The sequence below is a fragment of the Dermacentor silvarum genome, chromosome 9, assembly GCF_013339745.2.
Source record: "Dermacentor silvarum isolate Dsil-2018 chromosome 9, BIME_Dsil_1.4, whole genome shotgun sequence".
Lineage (NCBI taxonomy): Eukaryota > Metazoa > Arthropoda > Arachnida > Ixodida > Ixodidae > Dermacentor > Dermacentor silvarum.
Genome location: NC_051162.1, coordinates 135172936 through 135188688, shown reverse-complemented (window position 1 = coordinate 135188688; position 15753 = coordinate 135172936). Strand labels below are relative to the sequence as shown.

The following is a 15753-nucleotide window of genomic DNA, read 5'->3' as shown; positions in this document are numbered from 1 at the left end:
TGGCATTCAATTCATCTCGCTAGTGTCAAATACGTCAGCAATTTGGCCTCCATCCTGTTCGTGTAATGAAAACGTTGATTATGACAGACGTAGCTCTGTGGGCGTTTGACGTAAAACATCAAGTGACGTAAGTACACCTATACGACTCAGCAAAGCGCGGGCGGTGCAGACACTGGACCGTTGTTGTGCGTAAAACGCTGCAGCCTCAGCCAACCATGTTGGCCTCAAGGCATTGCCTCAACCATAGTTTATCGGGGAGGCTTTGCCTCAACGTACTGCTGCGTGGCAGCAGTTTCGCTTGCGTTCATCTGGTTTCGCTTTCTCTTTCGCAGTTTGCAAGTAGCGCTCTTTGCAAGAGATGGCGCCAGCTCCCCTACATAGCCTCCAAAGGACTGCGTCGGTTGCTGAGTGTTGCGTAAACGTGCGTGCGTGGGACTCGAAGTAAGGCCGACAACGGGGCTTGCCATCTTGCTGTATTTTGCCCCTTCCATAGCTCTCCTTTGCACGTGACGAGTGTGCCGAACAAATTTCGTTACAATCACGCAGCGATAATCGGTGTTCAAAAACCACGTCTTCTGATTGATCCGAGCACCGGCAACACGACTTGCTGGCATAGCGGGAGGCGCGCCCGTGGTCTGCGGCCGTTTGCGCATTTCGACCAGCCTCCCTTAATCAGGACGCGTGGCGTTTGTTGGACGACTGCAATAGAAGTGACGTGACGTTCCTTGAGGTGTCGGCTGACAGTGCTATGTGCAGCTAGTGGGGAATTCGCCTTCCGATGATCATCTTTTGACGTGCGCCGCACGCTCTTCTAGCTGCCCGTCGACACGGTGTTATGCGATTGTCCCATTCACGAATGCTCCTCACGGTAAGAATCATGTCTGCTGCTATGTGTGTGCTTTAGCTGGAGAGGCGCATAGTTTATATTAGTAGGCGTAGATATGGCTTCGCCCTCTGTTGCGTGTTCGCGTCAGGAGAGAAAGTGGTGAAAGCAGTACGCATACACGCATGCGTCAGGCCGTGTGACGTTTTTCTGATTCACATGACGTCACCACCACACGCGGCGAGTGCTAGCAACCATGCTCACTTGTTGCTTTTGAAATATTTGCGTTTACAACAAATAAAATCGTGCTACAAGTTTTGATATTGCTTTATATAAGGCTTACCTACCTGAAGAGCACTTTTTTTTTTCGTTCCTCTCTCTCTCTCTCTCTTTCCCACCCCATCATTACGCTTGTATGCTTTTTTAGGTCTCATTAGTTTTGGCTAGGTAGGGGCTTGCAAATATTCGAAGCGTTCAAATAAGTATTCGATTCAGCCTTTGAATCGAATAGTCACTATTCGTAAACAATATTTTTCTGATAGTTTTCGAATTGGTTAAAATGTCAACTGTGCGCATTCATAAAACTTCAAAACTTAAGTAGTGCCACAGGTTACGTAGTGCAACAGGCTACATTACACAAATAATTTGCACCCTCTGAAAACGTCTGTATATGCGAACAAATTGCTTAATTGTTCGTAATGCTCCATTCATGCATTTTGATAAACAACACTCGATAATGCACGATTGTGACGGAAAGATGTTAAGCTTATGAATACTAGGCTGAGAATGCCGTTTTACATCAATTGTGAAAATAGCTGCTTATTATTCAAAAACTATTCTATATTCAATTCGATTCTGGCATTATTCAATTCATAATTGATTTAGTCTCAAAATATTGCAAAAAAAATTTGCTATTTGCACACCACAAGTTTTGGCTCATTGCACAGACAAAATATCTGACTGCCCAAAATTGTTATGTTGTGATAACTAAATTAAAAGTGCTGGCATAATACCCACATTTATTAAGAATTTTTGAAACAAATAAGATAAATAATTACAATTTTGCCTGGAAAATGTGCTAATATATATTCTTACTCTTCAATGTATTTATTTCCTGAACTTGGCCTCGCATTGCTCGTATGGTCAATGTAGCTTCACCCCTGGACTGTAGGCGAAAGCTGATGGTGTTGAGTGCAGCTGACTTCAGCTGTTTGTATGTAATACTTAGTGCAGATGTGATTTAGCTAGGCTTGATGCTTTAGCTACTTTAGCTCCTTATTGATAACTGACCATTTGATTACTAAAAGATGTCTGCACCGAACTCATGAGGGAGACCAATATACTATGCCATTTTCAACACTCGCACCACTTCTGAGTGATATCTGTGACTATTTTTAATAGGTAATAGCTGCATACTAATTACCTGACAGTCTTGTATTAGGTGTGGGACATTATATACAACCAGAATCTATGAACTGCCATTCAGTCGATCGCATTTCCTCTGATTAATGCACAAATGAAGCTTTGTAGCTGAGCTGTGTTTCAGGCTTTCGAGTAATCCTTTCTCCGTTCAACCAGACACATCGGGCAAAGTATAACATCACTAGATCACAGTGTTTTGCGTTGTTTACTTCTCGATTGTTGATTTTCTTCCCAAGCAAATCACGGTTAAAAGGGTAAGAAATCATCATCAGTGAAGATTTTTGTAAATGTACTCGCAATTCGCTCAAGAAACTTATTCAATATGGCAAGGGCGTCGGGTCAACAGTACTCTTTGCATGACAACAAATTATTCATCGATAAAATATGCTTTGCTTATTGCCCTCTAACAGACAGCGTATGTGAACCATCTGAAACCAATGTAAGTGGTTTTTCATGAACGAAAGTTGCGGCTCTTCCCCTTGGCGCCAGTCAAGGTCATAGTGGACAAAACGTAGCAATGCAGGCACAATAGTGACAGTCATAATAAAGAATACGTACATTTTCTTTTTACTAACATCCGAAGAGTTGTACGCAAACGTGATGAGTTATCATCTGTTACCGATCACTGTGGGGCTGACATTGTGACCCTGACTGAGACATGGCTGTCAAGCAAGATACATGATTAGGAAATATTTCAGTGTGCCAATGCATTTAATTTGTGCAGGTCTGATCGTGAATCCAGAATCGGTGGTGGTGTATTGATTGAAGTTTCTGTTCAGCTGTCGTCGCATGTCATACCAGTTACATGTCGTTTTGGAACTTGTGTGCACATGTGTTTGCTTAGGCAAGAAAAATGTTATCGTATGTGCATGTTATTGTCCACCACTGTGAGGTCCTGCATGAACCCTTGCATAACATCACTGTTCGCTACCCTTACTCCCCCATCGTTCTTGCAGGAGATTTCAGTTATCCAAATATTTCTTGGAGTAAACACAACGGTGCAGTCACGTCACTAACCACTGAGAGCACTTGCTTCATTAACTGGTCTAACAATTTCAATCTAACGGAGTTTGTTGGACAACTCACGCGTATTGCTCCCCTTTCATCTAAACTCTTCGACCTAGTTCCAACCACTGAGCTACATAAGATTTCTGATCTAGCACATTTACCTGGGCTCAGTGATCACTGCATTTTTTCATTCACATGCAACACCAGGACTGTGCAGAAATACCATTCTACAAAGGTTATTCAAGATTACAAAAAGTCACAGGCCTGCGCGGCACACGCAGCACAGTCACAGCGTAAGCTGGTGGAGCGGCTCAAGAGTACCTCCAATTTGGGCACCACGCACAACAGGGTCTTCGCGGCAGTCTGTTCGCCTCGTTTTGACGAAAACGATCTGAACTGTCCGCCCGGCGTCGACGGCGAGCTGCGGCTTGTAATGCTCTCTCCTCAACAGTCTGCTGAGCCCGATCAAGCCTTACAACTACAACTTACATGTTGGGCGCGCCGCGTTTGCAGGCACCTTAACTAGATGGCGCCACCATACTGGCGGAGGCTCGAGTCGTCTCACCCTGCGTTTGCCTTAAATAGGGTATTTTCGGCGGCCCGATCGTAAGCGCTTGCGTGGCTCAGTGGTAGAGTATCACACGCAGCGGGCGCGGGTTCGATCCCGGCGGGAATCTGTTCGCGTTTCTGGCGATAGCGGTTACGCGGGGGACGCCGGCAGCGGCATCATCGCGACCCGAAACAGCTATTGGAATGGAATGAGCTCATAACAACTTACGCTGTAAAAAGCTAACCTTGATTTCATGAACACCGACCTGGAAAGCTTTTATTATGAATACATGCACAATTTTTCAAATCATTCAATTCAGCTAAACTGGACTATCTTCAATAATCAAATCTAGTTGCTGATAGAAAAATATGTGCCACTTTGCGCTGTCTGTAGTGCCTTTCGTTCCCCTTGTTATACTGGAACGTTGAACCGGCGTCTAAGTAAAGAAAGTAGCTTGTACTGGAATGCGTCATGTTGTGATACCAGTGAACGTTGGGCATTGTATCAAAACATTGATTTGGAATATAAATATGCCTTTAAGAGAGGCTAAGTATAATTTATTTTACGGATATCATTCAATCCTGGCTGCAATCTAATCCACGGAAGTTCTGCAGTATTGTAAATCGTCTAAAAACGCATGAAATGCAACTATGTAATGAGCAAGGGGACATGGTTCCGTCAAGAGAATGCTGTGTTATTTTTCAAAACCTTTTTGTAACTTTGTTTGCAAATGATGTGTTGTGTGTGGGTCCTCATCTTCAGCGACCAGTTATCCTCTTGTGGATGCAGTCACTGTTGAGCGGTTTGGCATTGCGAAACTGATACATAACTTGAAACCATCTTCTTCGCCTAGTACTCATAGAATCAGTGCTGTGTTTCTTCTGCATACTGAGATGTTCTCATTAATTATTTCATCAGAAAATTTCACCCAGTCATTGTAGTGTTCTGAGATTCCTGACGAATAGAAGGGGGAAGGGGGGTGCCGGTCCGTAGGCAAGGTAACGCATCAAGCCCACAGACCTGTCAAATTAACCAGTATTACACGCAAGCTGTTCGAACACGTAATCTGCTCGAACTTAGTCATTTTCCTACAAAATAACATCCTCTTTAGTGAACATCACCACTGTTTCACGAAACACTAATCTTGTGAAACTCAGCTCCAGCTTTTTACTAATTTTCTGTTTTCTATTCTTGACCATGGATATTTTATACTGTGTACTTTCAGGAAGCCTTTGACACCGTTTGCCACCGTTGTCTTCTACTAAAATTGAGAAGCCTTAATATTGGCCCCAATGTACTTGGTGGACAGAATGTTTTTTATTGTATCAAAAACAATAGATCAGAGCTAATTAATAACTTAGATTCTCCCACTTATCCTGTTCTTTCTGGTGTACCACAACAGTCCGTTCTTTGCTCTTTCTTATCAGTATTAATGATCTTCCTAAACATGTTTCCTCACAAATTAGACTTCTTGCAGACAATTGCGTGATCGGCCGGGAGATGAATAACACACGTGTGTTAGTCATCTCCCAGTAGATCCCACAATGCTTGCTTCAAACAGATGCATGTCAAAGCATGGTGTACTGATTGGCTAGTGAAACTAAACGTGAATAAATGTAAAACAATGTGCGTATCACGCATTAGCAATCGCACTGACCATTTCCCGTATTCACTTAACACTGCCGTCCTTGAGTCTGTTAATTCGTATAAGTATCTCAGCTAGCGTCCATATCACTAACAATCTTTCATGGCAAACTCATATTAACTTCATGCTAACAATGCTAATGGAATGTTAGGCTTCCTTCGTCGCATTTTCATGCTAGCACCAGTTTCTGTAAAGCTGTTGCTCTGGAACAAAACGCTCGTCAGATCCAAACTCGAATACGCTGCATGTATTTGGCATCCTCCATCTGCCTTATTAATCTCATCACTCGAAGCCATCCAAAGCTGCGCAACTCGTTTCCTTCTTTCTCATTACTCCCGTACTGCAAGTGTAACTTCCATGGAAATCCAGCTTGATTTCACTGAGCATGGAATTAGACGAAAAATGGCGAGGCTTGTTCTCTTTCACCAAATCTACGAAATCAATTTATACCTCAAGAAAGCATTGCCATAGGAAACTTGCTACATCTCATCTCACATCGACCACAAGTTCAAGGTCCACGTCCCAAGCTGCCCGACAAATCTCCACTCAAACTCATTCGTGCCAAAGACAGCGTCCAGTTGGAACCACCTCCCTGCCAGTAATCCCGACCCATCATCCTTCAAAACCACGATAACTACTGTATCTTCTGATAACTGCTCCTCTCTGTAACGCCCCTCGTGGCATTGAGAGTACTGAAATAAATAAACAAAGAAGAACCGTAAATTACAATCCCAGTAGCCAGTTAAAGTGAGCGTATACATAATTTCGTGTTCTTTCTTAGAAAGGTATCGAATTGCGGCAACATTTTTGTGATGCTAAATTATCTTGCGTTTTGCATTTACGGTGATTTTTTTTTTTTTTTCAGGGGTCTGATATACATGTTTGTCAGCTTCCATGTGTGTGCCTTGTGCGGAGAGCGGAACATAGCCTGACATTTAGAGTAGAATGCTATTGGTAGCATTCGTAGCAGAGGAGACAGATCGCGCTATTCTTCTGTATTTCCAGGCACTTGCCGTTATCTGGGACATGTAATTTTGACTCTAGGTTCGTCGCGAATTGTTAGAGCGAACAGCTTTCTTTGGCCCTTTCGCCCGCTATCGTGGTGGTCGGGGTTTCACGGCCGATACAGAGGGCACGTGCTTTCGACGTCGAAGGTTTAGATGCTGTGCTCAAGGGAGCGCTTGCAGCCCTCCTCGTCTCCCTTTCCCCTGTAGCGGGAGAGGGATCCAGTGGCGAGAGAGGAGAGTCGCTTTCCACGCCGATGGAGGCAGCACACGTGTGAGGAACCATACTGCCGCTACAGATGGGCTGGTTCGAGACACCGGGAGAAGCCGCGAATTTTGTTCCTGTTGCGACAGTCCTCAAAAGAAACCTTATAGGATCAAAAGTGGTGCTTGCAACAAAAAGAAACCCAAAGTTATAGCTTGCCGTGACTGTTGATGACGGAGAGCGGATCTGTCTTTGAAAGTGACCCTCGAGTCTAGCACGTGGGTACTCGACAATAATATTTTGAAAGCACCCAGCCGAGTAAACTGTGTTCGTCTTCTCACACCAGGATGACGGCTGCCTGTGCTGGCTCCACCCTAATGTGCTAGAAATACTTCAGGCGAATTAATAATAATAATAATAATAATAATAATAATAATAATAATAATAATAATAATAATAATAATCATTTACCGTGCCGAGGATCAACCCTAAGATCTGAGTGCTGGCGCACGCATACACCAAATCAAAGAACAAAAAAAAAAAAAAAACTACTCGGTAACATGAATGAAAAAAAGGAATAAACAAACAAATATGAAAAGAAGAGTGTACGTAATAATAATAATAATAATAATAATAATAATAATAATAATAATAATAATAATAATGTAGTATTTTCACCACGAAGATGAAGGGGTCGAGGGTAAAAGCTACAACGCGCTTGACGGGTCCTTGACCCCTACATGCGCAAAGACAACAAGGCAAACAGTCGTCATAACGACAAGACGCAAGGCGCACTATAAAAAATATAGCTACCCATGAAACTTCTCATGTTGCCGCTTTTACCACCAGTAAGTCCACGGCTCCGTAGTCGTCCGTCCAGCGTCGGGATTGTGCGTGCTGTACACCAACTCCACTTCGAGGTATGAACACGTTGCCGATTATAGGTCGCATTTTATCACTCACACATCTGATACACCAGCAAACGAAGACGTCGGTCCCGAAACCCTGTCGACGTGGGATGGCGGTCGAGACACACCAAGTATAAACGCACGCAGCACAACTTGCTTCCGCCCTTCGGCTTGCACGTGTATTCGACAAGTGGTTCATCCACCCTTACCTACGTTGCAATATGTCGTCAGTAATCCTTTTCTTGAACCGGTGTGAGCTATCTTAGCCAACCCACGGACATTGCAAGCGCCACAGGATCTCGAATGGCAGGCCCTTGAGGCATCCCGGAGGCCAGTAGCATTGCCATCGGCAGTGGTTCTCTACTGTCCGTTACAAATATTGAATGTCGAGTGGCCAAAAAAAAGCAGTAATAAAGAAAGAAAAGTACGAATCAATGAGCGGTAGGTACGCTTGCAAGTGTGAGTTTATTTTTAAACAGTGGGTTATTCGAACAGAGAAATTTTTGGATTGAAAATGAATATTAAAATCAAAAAAGACCTTCGAATATCGAATAGAATATTTCCTCACATTTAAACAACATAAAATGTAAATGCTTTGTGGCGGCAGTTGGGTATAAAATTGAAGAAAGCTTCTTTGCACCATTTGATATACGTCCTGTCATTGACAAGTGGTTTTCCGACCAACCGAGGCGCTTACATAAATGAGAAACCACTGAAAGGTGATCGTATCTGGCGCACGGTCATAATGACAGTAATGAAACAAGGAAACAGCGTTGTGGTCGTCGAAGGAGCAAAGCATAAAATACTGCAGAACCGCATAGCGCTTCGAAGGGATGCAGGCGATCTGATACTGTCAAAATAATAAATTGCTTTGCCCAAATGGAGAAAACAAATTCGTAAGCTGCCTATACAGACAAGTTATCATTATCGAATTACAGGATATTATTGTGCAGGAGCAACCGCGTCTCCCTTGCAGCAGAATAATTGCTAGCACTTGTTTTTCCCCGACAAATAAATGCATTGAATTTCGTTAGACCAAGTAATGCAACACTTTAGGAGCATCTGGATCCGTAGTCGAATCAGTTGGCGTGATGGTTGATCGGGCTGAGCTTTGGTGGTCATAAAATAGGTTGCCTCCTTCCGCGGTCAAATCGAACCGGCGACCTCGCTCCGAGGCGGGTCACGTGTCAAGCCGTCTGGCGGGAATTCGGGAGATGCCCTCGACTCCCCACCCAGTGGCGTCCCGCTGACTGCTTCATCGTGCGTCGCCGTCATCAAGCAGCGTCTCCGAGGCGCAGCCGAGCGTGCAGCGCGGCGGAACGAAAGCCTCTTCGCGTCGACCCCCCCTCCACCCCCGCTCGGCTGAGCGGGCGCCGCCTGGCGGGGACCGGGGTGCCAGCCGCGGGACTTTTTCCCACGCTTGGTGCCGTCTGGTCTCCTCGCACCAAGCGTCTTCTCTCCTCGCTGCTTTTGTGCAGCTTGGGGGCTGAAGGGGGCCCCCATTGTGCCGCTGCGTGCCTGCGGGGCATCTGCTGGTGGCGACTCCCCCCATAGCGCGCTTCCAAAAGCGCGGCGCTTTATTCTCGCCACCCCTCTCCCCTTCTACTTTTTCGCTTTCTTTTTCTCTCTTTCTTTTTATTCTTTGAGTATTTTATGTAATGGTTCTAGTCGTGGCTACACTTGTTCCGGACACTGGAGGGGCGATTTGGGCAGGGGAGGAAAGAAACGACGTGGCATCCCTTTAAAATGCGGCCCACCTTGCGGAGAGGAGGAAGATGAAGGGAAAGGCGGGCTTAAGCGCAAGAAGTGGAGGGAAGAAGGGCCCGAGGAAAGAAAATGAGGAAGCTCAAAGGAGTTCCCCAAAATCCTCGCTCGGGTCGTTTCACTCGAGCTATTGATGGCAGAAACGAGCGCGAAGAGAGGGAACCGAAAGGCAGAGAGCAGCTCCTAATGTCCTTCTGCTCAGACTTGCTTCGAACGTCTCGTTTCTAATGTTTGCGTTGACCCCCGAGGACACGGCATCTTCTGCGAAGGGAAGGCGCGAGCTTGTTTTGTGCGTAACGAAAAACTGAGCTCGCGCGCCTTTTTTCTGGCGAAACTGGTTGTCCAGCCCTCGGTGCTTGCACGTACTTTCCCCACACGACCGCCGGTGTTTGAGCAGGTGCTCGAATCTCGCGCATTTTATTCTCATTAACGCGTCTGCTTCCTCTCCTCAGCCCTGTTACTTGCCAGTCCCTCAGTGGTGTAAGAGTTGAAACTGGGACATCATTGACCCATGCTCATTGTTGGAATTAGATCGGCTAGTTGACGGCGCCATACGGTAAACGGCTGAAGAGACTTTCATTGGCCGCTAAAATAAATGGACACATTTGTCAGTAAAACCGTAATAATTTAATCTATGCATGTAATATAATTTAGTTTAGTTTTAATACTTCGGTGTAGTAAAGGACTCTGGTAAAACCTTACGCGATTTGCACCTAACCAGACGATGTAAAATTAAAATTAAATTATGTGGTTTTACGTGCCAAAACCACTATCTGATTATGAGGCACGCCGTAGTGGGGGACTCTTGAATAATTTGAACCACCTGGGGTTCTATAAGTACACGGGTGTTTTCGCATTTCGCCCCCGTCGAAATGCGGCCGCCGTGGCCGGGATTCGATCCCGCGACCTCGTGCTCAGCAGCCCAACACCATAGCCACTGAGCAACCACGGCGGGTGATGATGTTGTACGCGTGCGCGACTCTCTCACAGCAGTGACTGGCCGCCTGTCAGGCGATGCTGAACATCCGTCTCTGTCGTGCCTGAGCTCTGCCCAGTAGCCGAAGTGGTTGTTGCATCAAATGCGTCAGCTTCACGGATAGCGACCGATGGTGGCGAGATTTCTATATTGGTCTCACCCACGTTGACCTTTGCACTTTATTTGGTAATTCTGGCACATTCACTCACGGCAGTGCGCAGTCAACTATTATTTTACAGTGGCCGGCTGTTATTGCCTCATTCGGCGCCAACCCTGCCCTGGCACCGACCGTCTGACTGGACCCTCTGCATCTAGAACGTATTTCGTACATTTGGAAGCCGAGGCTAGGCGGCGTCACCCTCGCGCATCACGTAAAGCCCCTTGATCTTTAGCATCACGGTGACAGAGGACACGGAGGAAGGGCAGAGCGTCAGCTTGCTGAAGTTGCCATTTGGGCTGTTTGGTAATTCATCCTGTAAATGTAGCTTGTTGACGGTAAGTGAAGCAAGAAAAAAAAAAAAAAGGGGGGGGGGGGGGAACTGCAAAAGTGCAACCAAAAAGAATACGTCCGCTGTTCATTTCTTCTCAATGTTTCCTACGGCGCCGCGGAAGATGGCTTATCAATGGTTCGTCAGTACAGAATCGTAAGGATCTACAGGGAGAATGAATCTAAAGCACTGAGCACGGCAGGGCGCTCTCTCTTCGGTCCCGCGTTCGCGCCGTAGGTGCACTTGTTCTGACTCACCGGTACGATTCTTCATAGAATAGTTTAATCACGTATGTTTCATCACTGGAGCTCACAGATAACAGCTATAGTCGTTTTCAGTAACATATTCTTTATTGTACTTCATGGCAGTTCCACCAACGCACATCCATTACAGCACGCGAAAAACACCTGCTCAAAAAATTTACGATGAACCAAGCCTGGTGGCTGTTCGAGAATGCGTTTAGCGTGATTCTGGGGCTCGATTTTTATTAGTCGTATCATATTATTAGCTGTCCTTCGTGTCATTGTTTGTTGGCTTCTTACGATATGACTAATAAAGGTTGGGCGCCTCGGTTTCCTCTCTTCTCGTTCATTACGTGGAGAGAGTCTCGAATCCGGCAGCTTTGATGCCTTCTGGTAGCATGCGTGGGTTGGTCAACCATTTGCTTTCACCAAAAAAGTTGAGTAACTACGTGACGCCTGCGGTAGATAGGATGTTCTTGATCCACTGCTATGGCCGTGAGTGGGGGCGCTGGCTAACACTCCCAGGGTTAGAAATGAGTTTGGACAGCGCGAATAAAACAAGGACACGAAGAAAAAAAATAGCACAGACAAGCGCTTCCAGGGTTAGTCTTATATAGTAGATAGACAAACACCCCAGAAAGTGGATGGGAAAACGGCGCCAACGGCCCCGCGGTAGCTCAATTGGTAAGAGCATCGCACGCGTAATGCCTGCGGCGAGTTGCTTTGTTTGTTCCACTTTCATTTCCATTTATTTATGATTTCTTTAACTCAATTAAGAACTGCAGATAGCTTCCCCTGTGCTGTCCTTCGTGTCATTATTTGTTGGCTTCATATGATATGACTAATCGGTTTCTTTTCTTAGTTTACACACACACACACCGAGTGGCCGCGGCTTCCCACACTTCACGTATGCTTTTTTCCCACTTCGAGACTCCTCATGCTAACACATTAATTGGTCACACAACGAATAGCGGTGTTTGAAGACAGTCGATGGCTAAAATTGTACCTTTGACGAGGTGACATATACGTGGGGAGGGATGAACTATGAAGGGGCTGGAGAACTGATCAAGAGGAAGCTCAAAACATAAATCAACACGTCCTGAAAGACGCCGATGATGACTGCATTGCCTATATATCCTTTGCATATTGTGGAGAGTGTCTACTGAAAGAGGAAGGAACGTAATAGAGGGTCTTTGTTCCCGGGTAGTTTATTTTCTGGCGGAACCTAAAGCAACGCTGTAGATCCGTGCATGTAATAATTCCGTGAATTACTTTAGACAAACGAAGGTGTGATAATGGTAATAATAATAATTATTATTTTGTTACTGCATTTATTTTCGTAATTGCTGTATTCGGTGCGGACGGGAAGATGCATTGCTGGAATATTACAAGCCACACAAGACACGACTGCTGGCATCATTTATGCGATTTCTTAGTGCTAACATTCGTTCTGCAGGTACCCGAGTCTTGCGAATTCATCGCGGCCTGCTGATATGCCGGGGGCGCTTATCAGTGGCCTCCTTTACCCCTCGACCTTGCAATGGTGTGGCTTCTTCCATCGCCGTGTTTTGCTGACGCTAATGAAAACCGAGTGAAGAGCGCTGTTTGTTTCCGCTCCCTACGCTGCAGGTGCGACGCGCTGCCTGTCCGCCGTGTCTGTGTACAGACGCGTTCTTCTGTTCGGATTTTTTTTTTTTTTTTTTTTTTTTTTTTTTCTGCCTCGCGCGGTGCCGCCTCTGTTCTGACTTTTGTCGCCGCGTGTGCGCCTACTCCTATCTTTGTGTTGTACGGTCGTACTTCCTCCTCTCTCTGCGGCTGTTTCTTTCTTTCTCCGTTTTCTTTCTTCCACTTCTTCCTTCTCTCCGCCTCCCCACGCGTTGCAGGTTGTCAAAGCAGCTGCACCATTTCTCATTTTGGAGGCCTCGTGCTCCGCACCCCCGCTTTCTGTTCCGCGCCAGTGTGGGATGCGTTTTTTTCTTCTTTTCCCCATCTTTTATATTTTTTCTCAGCACACTAACTTCAGCTTTTTGCTGTGACGTCACACGATATTGTGTTCTACCATGCTCCACCGTGTATTTGTGTTGTTCTACGCATTTTGCTATTGCCAGTAATCGCGTCGCTATTTGCTGCGGCGGGGATACCGTGATACCCTGACTTCTACTTCACTCAATTCCCAAATCACGTCAACACCAACGTCAGAATAATGCGCGTTATATTTAAAATTGCTTTCGCTAGAAGCACTGTCTATCCCATGCAAACCGAAGATAGCTGCATTCGTTTCCGTTGGGCTTTTCAGTGCAAGAGAAGCGCAAAGCTCGTGTAGTTGCAACAAGCGGAACACTGTACTACGCTCGGTTTCTTAAAATGCTCATTGAAGAGTGTTTTCAGAATTTCCTCAAGCTTATCGCACGGAAGCGTGCGACTGAACGCGTCTGCCTCTCCGTATTGCGAATCTCTGCCTACTTGCTCAGCACTCTGTCGTTCTAAACTTATCGTAGCCTATGCTTTCTTTGGCTTCTTGTTATTATTCTTTTATTAGATGAATAGGATATGTTGGCGCAGAATACGCGCTACTCCTTACTCATGAACAGGTGGCGCTACACACAAATACTCCATTACATTTATGCAAGTAGTTCGGGTAGAAAGTCGAATTTGTCGCGGTGAATATGCACACGCAACAACATTGTGGCGTAGCATTTACAGCAACAAACAACTTTACAAAGTAACTAAACTAAACTACCGTAAAATCTGGGATTTTACGTGCCAGAACCACGATATCATTATGAAGCACGCCATACTGGGAGACTCCGGATTAATTTGGATCACCCGAGGTTCTTTAACCTGCGCCTACATTAGAGTACACGAGGTTCTTCGCGTTTTGCCCCCGTTGAAATGCGGCTGCCGCAGCAGGGAGTCGAACTCGCTACCTCGTGCTTAGCAGCGCCATCACAAAGCCACTGCGGCGGCTGCACGTATAACGTAACTCTCGAACTGACAGCGTGAACGAAAACATTAACACAATGGGCAACAGCGCTACCACTTAACGTGCAAGACGACAGTACAAATTAAAAAGAAACGCATTGATATGAACTAAACACTTATTTTCCTACGCGTATTGTGGAAGACGATTGTATAGTGCATTTCATCCACTGAAACCGAGATCAGTGTCCCCTGAAGATGTTTGGAAAACTGGTATTGCGCACTTCTCCATGGCATGCAATATTTGCCAGTGCTTGTTGTGAGCGGTTATTTGCTTTAAATAATGTACTCACGGTACAGAATTGTTCTTGCAAGAAAGCTGCAGGTTCGCCCATAATGCGAAGCTTTGACGCACTAACATAGTATCTTGCTCTCTGTCATGCAGTGTCGGTTTGAGCAAACACTGTTCGCAATCTCTTTTCGATAGGAAGAAAACTTTAGAGTCAGTCTCCAGTCATTTGTGTGAGTGGCGTTCTCCGCTGGTGGTGGAGAAGCGGAGAGACACGCTGCATATAGGATCAACACAATCGTACGCACCACCGCCGTTGTATAGGAAACACCGGTTCACTAGAAGTTTGTGCTCCACATAGGTTGCAACATGTGCGTTACATCTGAACAATCAATAAATAGATCAATCAGCATTTACTAAAGTTCCCCGCAACAGTTCTGGCGCACTCTTATCATTTTTTACAGTGAATAATAAATGACTGACTAACATAGCATGTATTGAAACGCAAGCGATCTAAGGAAACAGTGATCGAAGAATACAGTAATACAATCATAGCACGGCTCACAGATATAAGGCTACAGGCATTCAAATTACAAGGCTCACACTATAGGACAGATTTACATGTTTACAATGTCGCTAATAAAGTTATTATTATTATTATTATTATTATTATTATTATTATTATTATTATTATTATTATTATTATTATTATTATTATTATTATTACACTTTAATAGGACACTAACTGAAAATATTAAGTCAAGCTATATCGATAGACTGTTCGTCTATAAGTCTATCATCGTTTTCTGTGTGCCAATATACTGGGTGTTCAAAATTAAGCTATACGGAATTTTAAGATATCGCCTGTGGCAGGTAGCATAATTCTTATCATTGAGCTGGGTTATTCGATGAGGCGGACATTAGTAGCACGAGAAATCGAAACGCATACTCAAATAATTAAAAAAAGATTAACTAATGAACTTCTTAGTTAATTACTTTACGACACATATTGCAATTTACGAATTGTAGCCGGTGAGCTTGTGAGGCGTATCCACTTGGAATGAATTTCCAGAATGACACCACTTTGGAGATATGCGCCATCAAACTCGCCGTAAAAATGCACGTTGTTCCACTTACTTTCTTTTTTTTTTTTTTTTACCGAAATGCTGTTTTATACATTCAAGCACAAAAGTAAATGGAACGCCCATATATTTCGTCCCACACTTTGGGAAATAATATTTCGAAACTGGTGTCATCCTGGAAATTCATTCCAAGTGAATACGCCTGACAAGCTCACCGGCTAAATTCGTAAATTGCAATAGGTGTCGTAAAGCAATTACATAAGAAGTTCATTAGTCAATTTTTGTTAATTAGTTGAGTATGTGCTTCGATTTCTCGTGTTACTAATGTCCGCCTCTTGGAATAACTCAGCTCAACGGTAAGGATTGTGCTGCCACAGGTGATTTTTACAAATTTCGTAAAGCTTAATTTTGAACAGCCGGTATATAAT

General features: G+C 44.8%; 1 protein-coding gene across 1 annotated transcript in view; it reads left to right on the top strand.

Annotated features, from left to right (window-relative positions):
• The first annotated feature begins 443 nt into the window (after positions 1 to 443).
• The window catches only part of LOC119464413 (mRNA decay activator protein ZFP36L1), a 44804-nt gene continuing 29494 nt past the window's right edge, over positions 444 to 15753 (top strand). Inside the window, exon 1 of the mRNA XM_037725368.2 lies at positions 444 to 868. Coding sequence (XP_037581296.1) covers positions 836 to 868 — 33 coding nt within the window. The 5' untranslated portion in view covers positions 444 to 835. The remainder of the gene's footprint in view (positions 869 to 15753) is intronic.